General features: G+C 42.9%; 2 protein-coding genes across 2 annotated transcripts in view; both read left to right on the top strand.

Moving 5' to 3' along the window:
- Positions 1 to 14267, top strand: part of irak3 (interleukin-1 receptor-associated kinase 3) — a 333490-nt gene extending 319223 nt beyond the window's left edge. The window contains exon 13 of the transcript XR_013498729.1: positions 14257 to 14267. The gene's annotated coding sequence lies outside the window, so the exon portion shown is untranslated. The remainder of the gene's footprint in view (positions 1 to 14256) is intronic.
- On the top strand, positions 13560 to 15159 carry ifng1 (interferon gamma 1). The gene is made up of 4 exons (XM_078219848.1): positions 13560 to 13740; positions 14020 to 14088; positions 14180 to 14368; positions 14462 to 15159. The coding sequence occupies exons 1-4, from the start codon at positions 13624 to 13626 to the stop codon at positions 14579 to 14581; spliced, it is 495 nt and encodes a 164-aa protein (XP_078075974.1). The 5' UTR covers positions 13560 to 13623; the 3' UTR covers positions 14582 to 15159.
- Positions 15160 to 16110: the final 951 nt, after the last annotated feature.

Below are 16110 nucleotides of genomic sequence, written 5' to 3'. Positions count from 1 at the left end.
GGATACCTTGAATTTACAAATGTAGTTAGATTAATTAAACCAAAATCTATTGACCTAGGAAATTTATGTTAATTCATGTGATCATTGTTTTCCTAAATGAAGGGGATAGTAAGCTATTTTGACCAAACAATTAACTAGTTTTACTTAAAGATATCCGTATATTACATTAAATATAGTTTTCATTAGAGAAGTCTGTGTGAAATTGCAATGAGGCACTGAATAAAGCAATTACGTAACATGCTAAACTTTTATGTTTCATCAGGTTCTTTCAAACCATCACTATTTTGGATGTGCCATCATACATTGGCATGTTCTACTCCAGGTTTACATAGAACATAGAAAAGCTACAGCACAAACAGGACAGTGAAAGGTAGAATCATAGAATCATAGAATCCCTACAGTGCAGAAGGAGATTATTCGGCCCATTAAGTCTGCACTGACTTTCGGACAGATCATCCCACCCAGGCCCTTAGCCCCACGTATTGGCCCTGCTAATCTCCCTGACCTTCACATTTTGGGGCACTAAGGGCTGGATTTTCTGGCCGCTCTCACCCCAAAACTGGAAAGTCCTGCCTGAGGTCAATGGACCTTTGTATGGTCTGCTCCCCGCCCGCTCTGATTCCCATGGTGGGCGGGAAGGGAAAATTCCCCCCTAAGGGGCAATTTAGCATGGCCAATCAACCTAACCTGCACATCTTTGGCGTGTGTGAAGAAAACCCGAGCACCTGGAGGAAACCCATGCAGACACAGGGAGAATGTACAAATTCCACAGATAGTCACCCAAGGCTGGAATTGAATGCAGGTCCCTGGCGCTGTGAGGCAGCAGTGCTAACCACTATGCCACCGTGCTGCCCTACTGGAGTCTAATCTTTGTACACTTATAAGCTTTAATTTACGGAGACACACGTAACAAATATGCACTGCCCAACCCAACAAGCATGGTTTCAGTCCAACTCTATACTTAGGAGTGTTAGAATGTAATCAATGACAACACTGTATCTGTTAAATGACCAATAGTAATATTCTGTAAGGGTCAGCTGACCCAGTAAACTATGTAACCAATCACAAAATGATGTGGTGGTCAGCTGACTCAGTATAAATAAGAACCTGTTGGGAATTGTTAAATTGCTTGGAATGGCCAACGGTGAGGCCTCAAGTGTGGAGTAATTATGTTTCTTTATTAAACCTTTTTCTTTGATTTATAAGTTGGAGTACGTTTGTTTCATTTTACTGCCTATAACTGAAGAGTTCCTTCTGCTGGATCAATAAGGAGCACAATTAACTCCACAGTTAATGCCCACGACATAAGTCCAATAAGTACTCAATGTCTATATAATTAACAAGGGGTCCCCACACTACCAGAAGGATGTGGAGGCTTTGGAGAGGGTACAGAAAAGATTTACCAGGATGTTGCCTGGTATGGAGGGCATTAGCTATGAGGAGAGGTTGGAGAAACTTGGTTTGTTCTCACTGGAACGACAGAGGTTGAGGGGCAACCTGATAGAAGTCTACAAGATTATGAGGGGCATGGACAGAGTGGATAGTCAGAAGCTTTTTCCCAGGGTGGAAGAGTCAATTGCTAGGGGGCACAGGTTTAAGGTGCGAGGGACAAGGTTTAAAGGAGATGTATGAGCAGATGTTTTACACAGAGCGTGGTGGGTACCTGGAACTCGCTGCCGGGGAAGGTAGTGGAGGCGGATACGGTAGTGACTTTTAAGGGGCGTCTTGACAAATACATGAATAGAATGGGAATAGAGGGATATGGTCCCCGGAAGAGTAGGGATTTTAGTTAAGTCAGGTAGCATGGTCAGTGCAGGCTTGGAGGGCCGAAGGGCCTGTTCCTGTGCTGTAATTTTCTTTGTTCTTTTCTTTGTTCTTTCGGTGGGTTTTAACTATTGGGCGCTCATCTTGCCAGCTTCCTGGGGTCGAGTGTACTTGGCAAGGCCAACGTTTATTGTCCATCACTAATTGAGAAGGTGATGGTGAGCTCAGGTAACTGGGGAAGTAGACAATTGAAAGGGAGGGAAGTGCTTGAGAGTGGGTGACACATAGATGAAGAGAGATTGATAATTGGGAGGGGTGAAGCGATCAGTGGGGGAGGGGGTAGTGGTGGGAATGGGAGTGTTGGAGGAAGTGGGGAACAGCAGTGTTCTGCCAAACGGCTAAGTATGTTTAAACAAATTTACCGTTTGTGTGGTGTATTCCAGCAGCCCCTTTAAGAACTGCTGACTAGATCACTCATAGACATGGGCAACCGTGGGCCCAGTAGACTTACTGCCAGCAGGGGTAAGGGCAACTCAATTTCAGGAAGGAATCCTAAAATAGGCATTCCTCCCATTATTTGCATCTGCCAAATGCTGAAAGCTTGTTTCAGGCGCAGGTACTGGATGTGCAGATCCTACCGATAGGCTGGGCCAGAGTGGAATGTTGCACACAACCTGCCATATCGACAGTTAGCTACCCATTCCACACCTGTAATGGGAACGGTATGAAGGGATTTCTAAGCCTTAATTTTTAAAAGAGCTACTTATTCAAAGAGCTAACTCTCAGAGCTGCTGATTCGACAGTCAGTAATACTTAAATAAACATTTGAATTTTTCCTATTTTCCATTTATTTTGAGTTTCAGATAAATATTTCTAGACGCTGGTACATGCCGTCCTTTGTGTGGGCCGACACTTCATAGCTTTTTCATAGTTTGCCTATGTGCAACCTTAACTTGATGTGGTTTCTGTTGGTGACAAATGTCTTGCCGGATAAGTGTTATTTCTAGTTTACTTATGTGCTGTTTTGCAGCATTAAGTATGATTGTGGCATTTAAATTTTTTGTGTTGTATTCTCGCCTTTGAATTTGGTCTGTACTGGGTCCAAACCTTGCTGCTTTGCGCCTCAATTGCTTTTCTTTTTGCTTAGTGCCACATTTCTTTATATCAGAGTTCACATTTCCTATCTGTAATAGAACAGTTCTGCAGCATTTTGAATTTTTAGTGCTGGGTTGCTGATTTTTCAATTCTTCTAGTCATCATTCTTGATTTCCAGAGGTTGTACCACAACGGGGTAGCACACAAGTGATATTTGCAGAAAAGTGTAGGCTATCCACGAAACCTCTCCATACTTAGAGACGCATGACAAATGTGTATCAGTGAGAATGATACACAAAAGGAAAGCCAGTTGTCTGGCTGTGTCGTTTGAGATATGTATCTGTTGTGGTTATCCTGCTGTCAATGCTAAAACTACAACATCCTTGATGAACCTTTGCCTCTTATAAGAGATGAATAAGCTCAAACGATATCTAAAGGCTAATATAAACGTGAAATACTGCGGATGCTGGAAATAAAAATAAATAATGCTGGAAAACCTCAGTAGGCCTGCCATCAACTGTGAAGGAAGGAATAAAGTCAACATTTTGAGTCCTCTTTGACTCTTCTAAAGAACTAAAGAGAGGGAGAAATGTGATGGATTTTAGACTGTTGAGGGGGGCTGGTGGAGTAGGTACAGCAAAATAGAAGATATGGGATAAGTGGGAACTTGGACAAAGATGTTATTCACACAAGATAAAGGGAGTATTAATGACATGTTAAAGACTAAAGAGAGAGTTGATATGGACATATGGTAAGATAGCAGAACAAAGATGAGTGCTCTTAGGACTTAGGAAAATCCTAAAAAACTTGGGAAAAAGTGACAGATAGCCCTGTGGGGGGCAGGGGCAGTGTTGGGACAAAACAATTGGATTTCAAAAGGGGGGTCAAGATGGAGGAGAGAGTTCATAGTCTAAAGTTGTTCAACTCAACGTTGAGTCCAGAAGGCTGTAAAGTGCCTAATTGGAAGATGAGATGCTGCTCCTCCAGTTTGTGTTGGGTTTCACTGGAAGGCTACAGCAAGCCAAGGACGGATATATGGGAATGAAAGCTGAGTTGAAATGGCAAGTGAAAGAAAGGCCAGTCTCTAGCTTGCGGACTGAGCAAATGCGTTCCGCTACGTAGTCATCCAATCTGCGTCAGGTCTGGGAAATGTAGAGGAGACTGCACTGGGAGCAGTGAATACAGCAGGGAGGAGGAAACAGGGCGAGTGTTGCACCTTCTGTGATTGCAAGGGAAGGTGCCGTGGGAAGGGGATGAGGAGTTGGGAGTGATGTGGGAGTAGACCAGGGTGTCACAAAGGGAGTGTTTCCTGCGGAATGCTGACAGTGGAGGTGGAGGTGAGGGCAAGATGTGTTCCATAGTGGCACCATGATGGACTTGGTGAAATGGCGGAGGGTAATCCTTTGAATGCAGAGGCTGGTGGGGTGAAAAGTGAGGACAAGAGGGACCCTATCATGGTTCTGGGAGGGAGGGGAAGGTATGCAGGCATTAGTGTGGGAAATAGGCCAGACACAGTTGAGCTCCCTGTCAACCACAGTGTGGGATGAACTCTTGGTTTGGGAAAAAGGAAGACTTGTCAAAAGCGCCATTTTGGAAGCTGGCATCATTGGAACAGGTGAGATAGAGTCAGAGAATCTAATATCTGCACTTGTTCCCTGGCAGGATCATCAATTAAATACAGATAAGAAGGAATATTTTGTCTCCCTTAACTCATCAATTGAATAACTCAATGTTTTCTGCAGCTATTATTGAAAATGTTTGGTGAGCATTGATTTGTTTGTGTGCACACACTATTTTCTCTTTTACCTTCTTCCGTTGGGAAATACAAAAGTCTGAGGTCACGTACTAACCGACTCAAGAACAGCTTCTTCCCTGCTGCCTTCAGACTTTTGAATGCACTTACCTTGCATTAAGTTGATATTTCTCTACACCCCAGCTATGACTTTAACATTACATTCTGCACCCTCTCCTTTCCTTCTCTAGGAACAGTATGCCTTGTCTGTATAGCACGCAGGAAACAATACTTTGCACTGTATACTCATACATGTGATAATAATAAATCAAAGCAATTTTTAAACTGTCCCCATTGATGTGCTATCATTGTTGATCTTGACATGCTGCTCTGAGTTTCAGAGCATTACTGTTGGTGAAAATAACTTAAGTTTCTTACTGGTACCGTCACAATCCCTCCCCCTCCCCAACCTTTTAGTATATCGCCAGGAAGTAGCACACCCAGTACATGTCACATTGACCTTGAATTTATGCAGTGATATTATTGTAAAAATGATTGTTCCAAAACTTCCTTTATCTGATGGCTTAACTGAACTGGACTAGCCATATACTGTGGCTACAGTAGCAGGTCAGAGGCTGGGAATCCTGCCGGGAGTAACTCACCACCTGACTCCCCAAAGTCTGTCCACCATCTACAAGGTACAAGTCAGGAGTGAGATGGAATGCCTGCTTGGATGAGTGCAACTCCAATAACACTTAAAAAGTTTGATACCATCCAGGACAAAGCAGCCCCCTTGATTAGCATCCTACCCACAAGATTCACTCCTTCCACCACTGGCACGCAATGGCAACAGTATATATCACCTACAAGACACATTGCAGGAACTCACCAAGGCTTCCGGGGCAGCACCTTCCAAACCCACAACCACTACTATCTAAACGGAGAAGAGCAGCAGCCACGTGGCAACACCATGACCTGGATGTTTCCCTCCAAGCCACTCACCATCCTGACTTGGAAATATATCACCTTCCTTCACTGTCATTGGGTCAAAATCGTGGAAATCCTTCCCTAACAGCACTGTGGATGTACCTACACCAGATGCAATTCAGCGGTTGAAGAAGGCAGCTCACCACCATCTTCTTAAGGGAAATTAGGGATGAGCAATAAATGCTGACCTAACCAGCGGTGTCCACATCCCATGAGTAAATTTTAAAAAAAGGTAAGTGTGAGCCAGCTGATATAGTATATTCAGATTTTCAGAAATATTCTGATAAGGCTCCACATAAGCGCCAAAAATCTCCATCCTCGTTTGCGGCTAGGATTTTCCAGTCCCATCGAAACTGGATGAAGTGCTGGCTGGGATGCCAAATTCTCCATTCTCACTTACAGTTGTCGATGCAGGAAGGATGTATTCCTGGCTGGGAGGTTGTTCCAGAACCGGGGGACATGGTCTCAGAATAAGGGGCAGGCAATTTAGGACTGAGATGAGGAGGAATTTCTTCACTCAGAGGATGGTGTAACTTTGGAATTTTCCATCCCAGAGGCTCAGTCATTGAGTATAGTCCAGAGTGAGATTGATAGATTTCTACTTATTAAAAATGTGAAGGGACACGGGGATAGAGCAAGAAATTGGTTTGAAATAGAAGGTCAGCTATGATCTCATTGAAGGGGAGTGGACTTGAAGGGCTGACTGGCCTTTCCCTGCTCCTGTTGCTTATGTTCATATGTTCTTATTCACAGGTTACAATGCAACACCTTGCCAAGCTCATTTCAACAGTATCTCAGAGCCCCCAAATGTCAATGTCACAAGGACAAAAGCAATATCCATCACATCTAATTTCTTCTACATTCTTACTCCACCCTGTCTTACACCAGTGCCAATGTTCCTGACTCAAATCCATGGAAACACTATCATTGAAATCCTTTATTTTTATTATATCATTGAATGTGGGCATCACTGGTTAGGCCAACATTTATTGCCCATCTCTATTTATTGCCTGGCCTCAGGTCACTGTCTGTGTGGAGTTTGCATGTTCTCCCTTTGTCTGCGTGGGTTTTCTCTGGGTGCTCCGGTTTCCTCCCACAGTCCAAAGATGTGCGGGTTAGGTGGGTTGATCGTGCTAAATTGACCCTTAGTTTCAAGGGGACTAGCTAGGGTAAATATGTGAGGTCACAGGGATTGGGTCTGGGTGGGATTGTTGTCAGTGCAGTCTCGATGGGCCAAATGGCCTCCTTCTGCACTGTAAGGATTCTATGATTCTATGAATCTATGGTTCTAATTAGCCTTGAGAAATTTCTGGTGAGCAAATTAGGTAAGGGGATATGTCAATAGAGATGCAGTGGCAAACATTTAAGGGGATATTTCAGAATACACAGAATAGATACATTCCAATAAGTAAGAAAAAGTACAAGGGATGGACGCACCATCAATGGTTAGCTAGAAAGGTTAAAGATAGTATCAAATTTGAAGAGAACGTATATAATTGTGCAAAGATAGGTGGAAGGTCAGAAGATTAGGTAGAATATAAGGAACAGCAAAGGATGGCAAAGATATTAATAAGGAGGGAAAAATCAGAGTCTGAGGAAACTAGCCAGTAATATAAAAGTTAGAGAGTCTATCAATATTTCAAAAAGAAATGAGTTAACAAAGTGAGCATTAGTCCTTTAGAAAGTGAGTCTGGGGGATTAATAGTGGAAAACAAGGTGATGGCAGATGAATTATACAGGTATTTTGCATCAGTTTTTGCTATGGAGGTTACAAGCAACGTCCCAGAAGCAAATATAAACAAGGAAATGGAAGGGAGGGAGGAGCTCAAGAAAATTACAATCACCAGAGAAGTGGTATTCATATATTACACACAATTTATAAAGATGACTTGAATGAAGGGATCAAAGGTATGGTTGCTGAATTTGCTGATGACACAAAGATAGGTAGGAAAGTTAGTTGTGAAGAGGACATAAGGAGGCTACAAAAAGACATAGATAGGGTTAAATGAGTTGGCAAAGATCTGGCAAATGCAGTATGCTATGGGAAAATGTGAAATTGCCCATTTTGGCAGGAAGAATGGAAGAAAAGTATTGAGGGGAATTTTCCCATCCTGCCTGCCAATCATAGTGGGCAGCGGACGAACCATGCAAAGGTCCATTGATCTTGGGCAGGATTTTCCAGTTTTGAGGCGAGTGCGGCTGGAAAATCCCACCAATAGGCCGGAATTTTACCACCACGCCCACCCTGGAATTGGGGCAGGCGCGGCTCGTGGAACGGAATTCTCCGTTGGCCGTGGGCAGGATTTTATGAGCCTTGCCTGAGCGAGGTGGTAAAATACTGGCCATAGTATCTGAATGGTGAGAGATGGCAGAGCTCTGGGGTGCAGAGGATTCTGGGTGTCTTAGTACAGGAATCACAAAAGGCTAGCAAGTAATTCAGGTACAGCAAGGAATTATGAAAGCTAATAGATTGTAATTCTTTATTGCAAAGGGAATTGAATACAAAAGTTGCGAGGTTATGCTTCAATTATGGAGAGGACTAGTGAGACCACATCTAGAGTAGTGTGAACAGTGTTTGTGACCTTATTTAAGAAAGGATGTAAATGCATTGGAAGTAGTTTAGGTAATGTTTATCGGATTAAAAGCTGGAATGGGCAGGTTGACAGACTAGGCTTGTATGCGCTGGAATTTACAAGAGTAAAGGGTGACTTGATTGAAACATATACGATCCTGAGGGTTCTCGGCAGAGTGGATGTGGAGAGGATTTGATTTGATTTTGATTTGATTTATTATTGTCATATGTATTAACATACAGTGAAAAGTATTGTTTCTTGCACGCGATACAGACAAAGCATACCATTCATAGAGAAGGAAATGAGAGAGTGCAGAATGTAGTGTTACAGTCATAGCTAGGGTGTAGAGAAAGATCAACTTAATGCAAGGTAAGTCCATTCAGAAGTCTGACAGCAGCAGGGAAGAGGCTGTTCTTGAGTCATTTGGTACGTGACCTCAGACTTTTGTATCTTTTTCCCAAAGGAAGAAGGTGGAAGAGAGAATGTCCGGGGTGCGTGGGGTCCTTTATTATGCTGGCTGCTTTGCCGAGGCAGCAGGAAGTGTAGACAGAGTCAATGGATGCGAGGCTGGTTGGCGTGATGGATTGGGCTACCTTCGCGACCTTTTGTAGTTCCTTGCGGTCTAAGGCAGAACAGGAGCCATACCAAGCTGTGATACAACCAGAAAGAATGCTTTCTATGGTGCATCTGTAAACGTTGGTGAGAGTCGTAGCTGACATGCCAAATTTCCTTAGTCTTCTGAGAAAGTAGAGGCGTTGGTGGGCTTTCTTAACTATAGTGTCGGCATGGGGGGGGGGGGGCCAGGACAGGTTGTTGGTGATCTGGACACCTAAAAATTTGAAGCTCTCGACCCTTTCTACTTCATCCCCTCTTCTGGGAGAATCTAGAACAAGGGGGTCATTGTTTAAAAATAAGGGGTCATCCATTTAAAACGAAGATGAGGAGAATGTTTTTCTCTAAGAGTCTCATGAGACTTTGGAATTCTTCCTGAGTAGGCAGTGGATGCAGAATCTTTGAATATTTTTAAGGCAAAGGTGGGTAGATTCTTGGTAAACAAGGAAGTGATGGGTTATCAGGAGTGGCAGGATGCAGATTTGAGGCTGCAATCAGATCAGCCATGATTTTATTAAATGGTGGAGCAGATTCGAGGGGCCGAATTGTCTACTCCTTTTCCTTGCTCATATGTTCTTAAACTCCTGAATTTGCTGTTGTGTGAGGAAGGGATTGCCAGGATTTTAACCCAGCAACACTAAAGGAACAGTGATATAGTTCCAAGGCAGGATGACGTGTGGTTTGAAATAAGAACTGGGAGTTGGGTTGTGGGGAGGCCGAGGGATGTGATGCAAAGGAAGAGGCCCATGTTTACACCATCTCCCAGATAGTAGGGCGAGGGTCAGTTGGAAGTTGAAAAGGGGCATAAGGCAGGAATGTACCCTCATCGGTAATGCCTGTCAGTGATGTCCAATGCAGCAAGCTGTGTCCACTCAGTCACATGACACTGAGAATCCTCCAAACTCACATTATGTCTCTCTCCCTCCACTTCAACCCCCCTCAATAATTAAAGGAGGGGTGTGGGAGATTGAGGGGGGTGGCGGGGGGTGGGGGGGGGGGCAGCAAGGTAAATAAGGGACCTGGAAACAGGAGAAGCCGTGATGTGGAGATGCCGGCGTTGGACTGGGGTGAACACAGTAAGAGTTTTAACAACACCAGGTTAAAGTCCAACAGGTTTACTTGGTAGCAAAAGCCACACAAGCTTTCGGAGCTCCAAGCCCCTTCTTCAGGTGAGTTCACCTGAAGAAGGGGCTTGGAGCTCCGAAAGCTTGTGTGGCTTTTGCTACCAAATAAACCTGTTGGACTTTAACCTGGTGTTGTTAAACTTCTAACAGGAGAAGCACCAGGGGCCATGATTTCTCTCCTGAACCCTATTTGTCTGGCATGAACGTTGCTTGTCAATTATCAGCCCAAGACAGAATGCTGTCCAGCTCTTGTCGAATATGGACGCAGACAGCTTCAGTATCTGAGGAGTTGCAAATGGTACTGAATGCTGCAATCAACTGAAAACATCCTCATTTCTGCCCTTATGATGGAGGGAAGGTAACAGATGAAGCAGCTGCCGATGTTTAGGCATCGGACACTAACCTGGGGAACTCCTGTAATCATGCCCTGGAACTGAGATTTTTGGTATCTAACAACCTTCGTTTGTGCTATGACTCCAACCAGGGGAGATTATTCCTCCTGACTCCCATTGACTTCAATTTTGCCGGGATTTCTTGATGCCACACTCAGTCAAATGCTGCCTTTGCTTGATGGTATGGTAGAACGAGAGGTATGCCTGGCCATAAGATTACAGATTATAACTGAATACAACTCTGTTGCTGATGGCCCACAGTGCCTCATGGATGCCCACTTTTGAGTTGCCAGATCTGTCCTGAATCTATCCTATTTAGCATGATGATAGTGCCACACAGCATGATAGAGAGTGTCCTCAGTGTGAAGGCCCAGTGTGAAGATAGGATTTGGTCTCCACAAGGACCGTGTGGTGGTCACGCCTGCCAATACTGTAATGGATAGATGCATCTGCGTTAAAGGTAGGTTGGTGAGAATCAGGTCAAGCATACACAGAGGCATTAAAAACAAGTATGTTATGCTGAACCCATATAAATCTCTGGTTAGGCCCCAACTAGGGTGTTGTGTCCAGTCCTGGTCACCACAGTCCAGGAAAGATGTAAAAATCTTGAGGGAGTGCAGAGGAGATTTACCAGAATAGTCCCAGTGGGGAGGGGGCTTTAGTTACACACTTTGATTGGAAAAGCTGGGGTGTTGCAGCAAGGAGGGCTACAACATTATGGCAGGCTTGGATAAGGTAGACAAGGGGAATCTCTGTCCATTAGCTGATTGTGGAAGGACTAGGGGCCGCATAATTAAGGTTTTGGGTAAGAGTTACAGGTGAATGTGAGGAATAACTTTTTTATGTAGTGAGCGCTAATGCCCTGGAACAAGCTATGGGGACCACGTGGAGGAGTGGGATTGACTGGATTGCAGGGAGCCAGTGAGGACTCGATGGGCCAAATGGCCCCGTTCTGTGCTGTAAGTGATTCTATAACTTGAAGCAGTTTTTCCCTTATGTTGGTCCCCACACCACCTGCTGTAGGCCCAGTCTAGCAGATGTGGCCTTAGAGCTTGTTTGGACAGCAGTGGTGCTACCGAGCTGCTCTGGGTGATGGGCATTGAAGTGCCCACCCAGAGCACTTTCTGGGTCCTTTGAGCACCCAATGGGTGCTCAAAATGGAGGAGTACTGGTGCATCAGCTGAGGGAGGGTCCTCGGTGGTAATCAGCAAGAGGTTTCCTTGCGTATATTTGACCTGACGTCATGAGACTTCGTGGGGTGTAGAGTCAATTTTCAGGATTCCTAGGGCCACTCCCTCCCAACTGTATACCACTATGTTGTCCCCTCTGGGATGGCTGCCTGCAGGTGGGACAGGATACCTTCAGGTGTGGTAAGGGAGGAATCTGGGGCATTGGTCCTGCGGTGTGACTGGTGAGTCTGTCAGGCTGTTTCTTGAGTATTTTGCAGCAGAGCTCTCCCAATTTTGGCTCGAGCCCTCGGATGCTGGTACGGAAACTTTACAGGGTGGTCTGGGCAAGGTGTGTCATTGTCATTTCCGGTGACTAGGTCAAAGCCAAGTGATCTGTCCAGTTTAATTCTTTTCCAACTTTTCCGTAGTGGTTTGGTACAATGAAGTGGCTTGCTAGGTCATTTTGGAGGACAGTTGAGTGTAATTTATAAATTTAAAATAGAAATGACTTACTGGGGGGAAAGATAAAGCAGGAGTGTTGTTCCAAGTTCTACAACAGCACCAAAAGCTATCATTGGTCCCCATTCACCTCCTTTCTAATCAGCTTCCTCCATTTTGCAATTATCTCTGAGGCTGATTTTAATCTGGTCTAAGGCGTCCCTGTCTGGAGCCGGAACTGTTCCCAGTGCACAGTTTTTCTCAGCAGGTCAGTGCTTGGCAATTTTCACAACCCCTTGCCCCCAACTAATCTAAGCAAAAAACTTATTTCATTTCAATGGCAACAGTGCATATCTGATCTGGCGTATGGCACCTGACGTAATCTTGAGATTGTGCCCTCTGATCTCGAACCCCAATCCAGATTCAGACTCACTAAGAATTTCCTACGTCACCGTTGCTTAGCTGCATGAACCGCACCTTCTAACTGGTTTCCACTCTTGACAGAAGGTTTTCCAGTGCAATCCAGTGATCTGTCAGGGAGAGCATTGTGGTCTGACCTTCTCCATCCCCAGATAATGGAAAGAAAATGCAGCATTCTGACATTCTTTCAGTACAAGATTGTGCTGAGCTAAGGCCATCCTGGTTGTCAGATTGCTGATTGGTTTGAATTTCTAAAGGAGTTTATTGCTCGAACTGTGTAACCAAAGAGCTGACTTTTAAACGAGGTGTGAAAACCTCCAGTTTCAAACTGATTTTCTTGAGTCACGTGAATTACTGACACAAGCAAGAACCGAACTAACACAGGCACACATAAAATGTTTTATCATATACCTGAAATTGACTGGATTAATTTTTAAAAATCCCATTAATCAGTGGAACCTGCTGGAGATTCTTCCACGCTCAGGCAAGTCCAGTTACAAATTTTGATTTCAGATTTTTATTGCCTGAGGCTGAGATCAGCCTAAAGGATGTTGCTGCACAAAACAACTCACCGTAACCCTTAATCGTTTTTCATGAGGTGTTACCTCAGCAAAACAAACAATTTGCACGATAGCCGAGTTTCAAGAGGCACATTAACTTGCATTCAAAGTCTGCAACAGTAACTATTGGTGATCCGAATCGGAAATTATAAAATAAAATTGAATCGGAAATGGATATATCGCTTTTGGAAGGAATTGGCATTATTGGGATTGAGTTTGGTTCGGGCACTGGGGGAATTTTAGTTGACTGAATATTTTATGAGTTTCAAAAAAATTTCATGATGATGTGCCCCTTCCATCAACGGCTGCGTGGTTTGTCAAGTATGAAAGAAATAATTACTCAATAGCGTCGATCGAGGCAGGAGTGACCCCCCTAACCACAAAGATTTTCCCACAACTGAGAATGCTTCTTTCGAAGGATCCCTGAAAACCAGACTGCTCAGGATCTACGTAATCTGCATGGGCGATGTGTCAACTTGTCACTTCGTTTGAAGGAAATTATTAACTGAAACCTCACAAACCAAACCTCAGGGCTTCACCAACGTTTGTCCCATCCTATCTAACACCATCTGAACTTGAATGAATTGCAAAGCAAGTGTGAGCCGGGTATTTTTGATGAGCCAAAAATATACAAGTGGCAGGTATAAATACAAGAAGGAACAATGCTTGGCATTAGTCCTACTCGAGCCAGTTCAGAGCAAACACATAGACACATAGTAGTGACTTTGCTTGACTTCAGGCTGATCTACACGAAACCATGATTTTTCTGGCATTTTTCATCATTGGGATGGTCAGTAACGTACTATCAGACTCTGCTCGATGTGCACCTCTCAACTCATTGGATGAACCACTAACACAGCTGAGCAAACACTTTGTAAGTACTGATATTAATGTTTACGACTTTGAATGTCTATGCCATTCATAATGTGATGTTTAGTGTAGAGCGATTATTCATGTTAACCACTGCTAAACACGATACAATTGTTGGTTAAAGAATGCACAAACTGACTGATGCAAAGCTTCAGTTTGGTTGCTTAACTTAGTCTACACGGAACTCTTGAGTTGTACTGAGCTTTATAATGCAAGTTGTACTGAGCTTTATAATGCAAGTTTGGATTCTTATTTCATGACTTGTGATTCAAACTGTTTCTAGAACATAAACCATCACGAGGTTTCTGAAGGAGGAGAAATATTTACCTCAATGCTTAGAAAGTACAGACAGGTGAGATTCTGCTCAAATGGCTTTTCATGTATTTGAACATAATTCTATCCCGTTGCTGTATTCCATCTAACTGCTTCCATCTGTCTCTCAGGCACCTGAATCAGGCGTCATGTTGAATGTCATTTTGCGATGGTACTTGGATTTGTTTGCTCATCTAAAGCCCCAGAGTGGAGTTGAGAGCCAAATTAGCATTGTTGCAAATAGCTTGAAAGAATGTTTGAACTCCAGAACAGAAAACAACAATCTTCTCAGCGATCTCAAGGAATTAAGCAAGATTAAGGTAAGCCTCAAACACACTGGTATTCATAATGATTTCTCAACTTGATAATTCATTGGATGTACATTTACGTCTATGTTTCTGTTTGTTTAACAGTGGGAAGATCAACTGATTCAGCGCAAAGCCATCCTTGAACTTGAAGGAATTCTGAACATAATGAAAGAGACTGGGAAAAGAAGGCGCAAGAGGAACATGGGAAGGAGGCAGAGAACCTAAAGATTATTTTACTAGAGTTACTGAGAAATGAAAAAACTTATATCTATAACAAATCTAAAGTTAACATATTTATTTCATATTTAATAATTTATATTTGCTGCAAAGACGAGTTTACCATAATATTGTTACTATTACAATTTGTTCTCTTGTGTCAGTAGACTTTGAATATTTATTAGACAATCATGGAATCCCATGAATTAAGATGAAACTTTTACTGACCTCAATGCTATTCTAAATTGATAATCATTTTTAGAATTTTATTTTTGCTATTGATCAAACACCTTAAACTAAAGACTTGCATGGCCTACAGCTTAACATGTTAAAGTACAGGTAGAACCTATTGCTACCTATTATGACTGAATGGAATATCATTAATGATAATAATGTCTCTTGCCATTAAAGAAGGCTTGAATTATTTGCAAATACTAAAGCCTAACCTGTAACAGTTTCATCTTAAAAAGACACAGTGAGCAATATAAACCTCTTTTTAAGAAAAAGAACATTTAAAATCTACTTTTGTCAGATCTGTGGCTGAAATGTGTTGTTAACGAACAGAATAAAACATATCAATTTATTTTATATTCTACGTTTGTATCTATGCAAAACGCATGTTAGCCATTCTAACTTCAACCAAGCTCTCCTAAATGAGTACAATCAAAACAAACCTGGCCTTCTGACCACCAAACTACATTGCCACACGAAATGTTATTGGACCTTTTTAATCAGAGGTGGTTTAAGAAATGGATAAGTAATAAAAGAACAGAAGAATAAAGCACAATGGATATAAATACTGTTTAGCATGGGCTAAAGGTCACAGCGTAAGCTATGACAAAAGAACTGACCAACACAAAATTCCTTCCTGGAAAGAATGCATCTTCGGAATAACAACCGGAAATCAATGACATCCTCACTCTGGAATAATGTAAAAAAAACTTCAGTGAAATTTGCCATAATGTTACCAGGATCATGGACTATCTAATATATGGATGCAGCCCAAGTCATAGCATTGAAAATGGAAACTGAAAATTGATAGCTATTCGCGACTACTGTTGGCAGAGATGGTAGCTCAGCCTCACATGTCATCACAGTGCCTTGTTAACGTATTTGAAACTGGTTCACCAAATTTGGGGAGGTTCAACTCATGTTAAAAGATCACAAGCCTCACCCTGGTCCTCTTGATTAGTGAAAGGTACTTCCAAAGGTACTTCCATATCTGATCCTGTGGTCAGTAATCAACATTGTAGGTGTGGGTGTACTATAGAGGAATGACGGCCTGAGATTTCCTCTGTGATCCAACTTGGAAGTTAAACTCAGCCAGTGTCAATTTTCAACCCCATTCTGAAGATATCAAGATATGGAAAATGTTCCTGCGAATCTCAGTAGTTCATGAGTCAATGAATTTAAAATGGGCGAAAATCAACACAAGCAATTGAGGCCTAAGGCAAAAGCCAAGTTCACGCAATGTATTTTCTTCTTTAAGTATGAAAATTAAAGTTTCGACTCATTTAACCATCATTCATGCCCATTAG

The sequence above is a fragment of the Mustelus asterias genome, chromosome 9 (genome assembly GCF_964213995.1).
Source record: "Mustelus asterias chromosome 9, sMusAst1.hap1.1, whole genome shotgun sequence".
NCBI classification, from domain to species: Eukaryota; Metazoa; Chordata; class Chondrichthyes; order Carcharhiniformes; family Triakidae; genus Mustelus; species Mustelus asterias.
The sequence above is the reverse complement of the archived record's forward strand: the minus strand, read 5'-3'. Positions and strand labels throughout refer to the sequence as shown.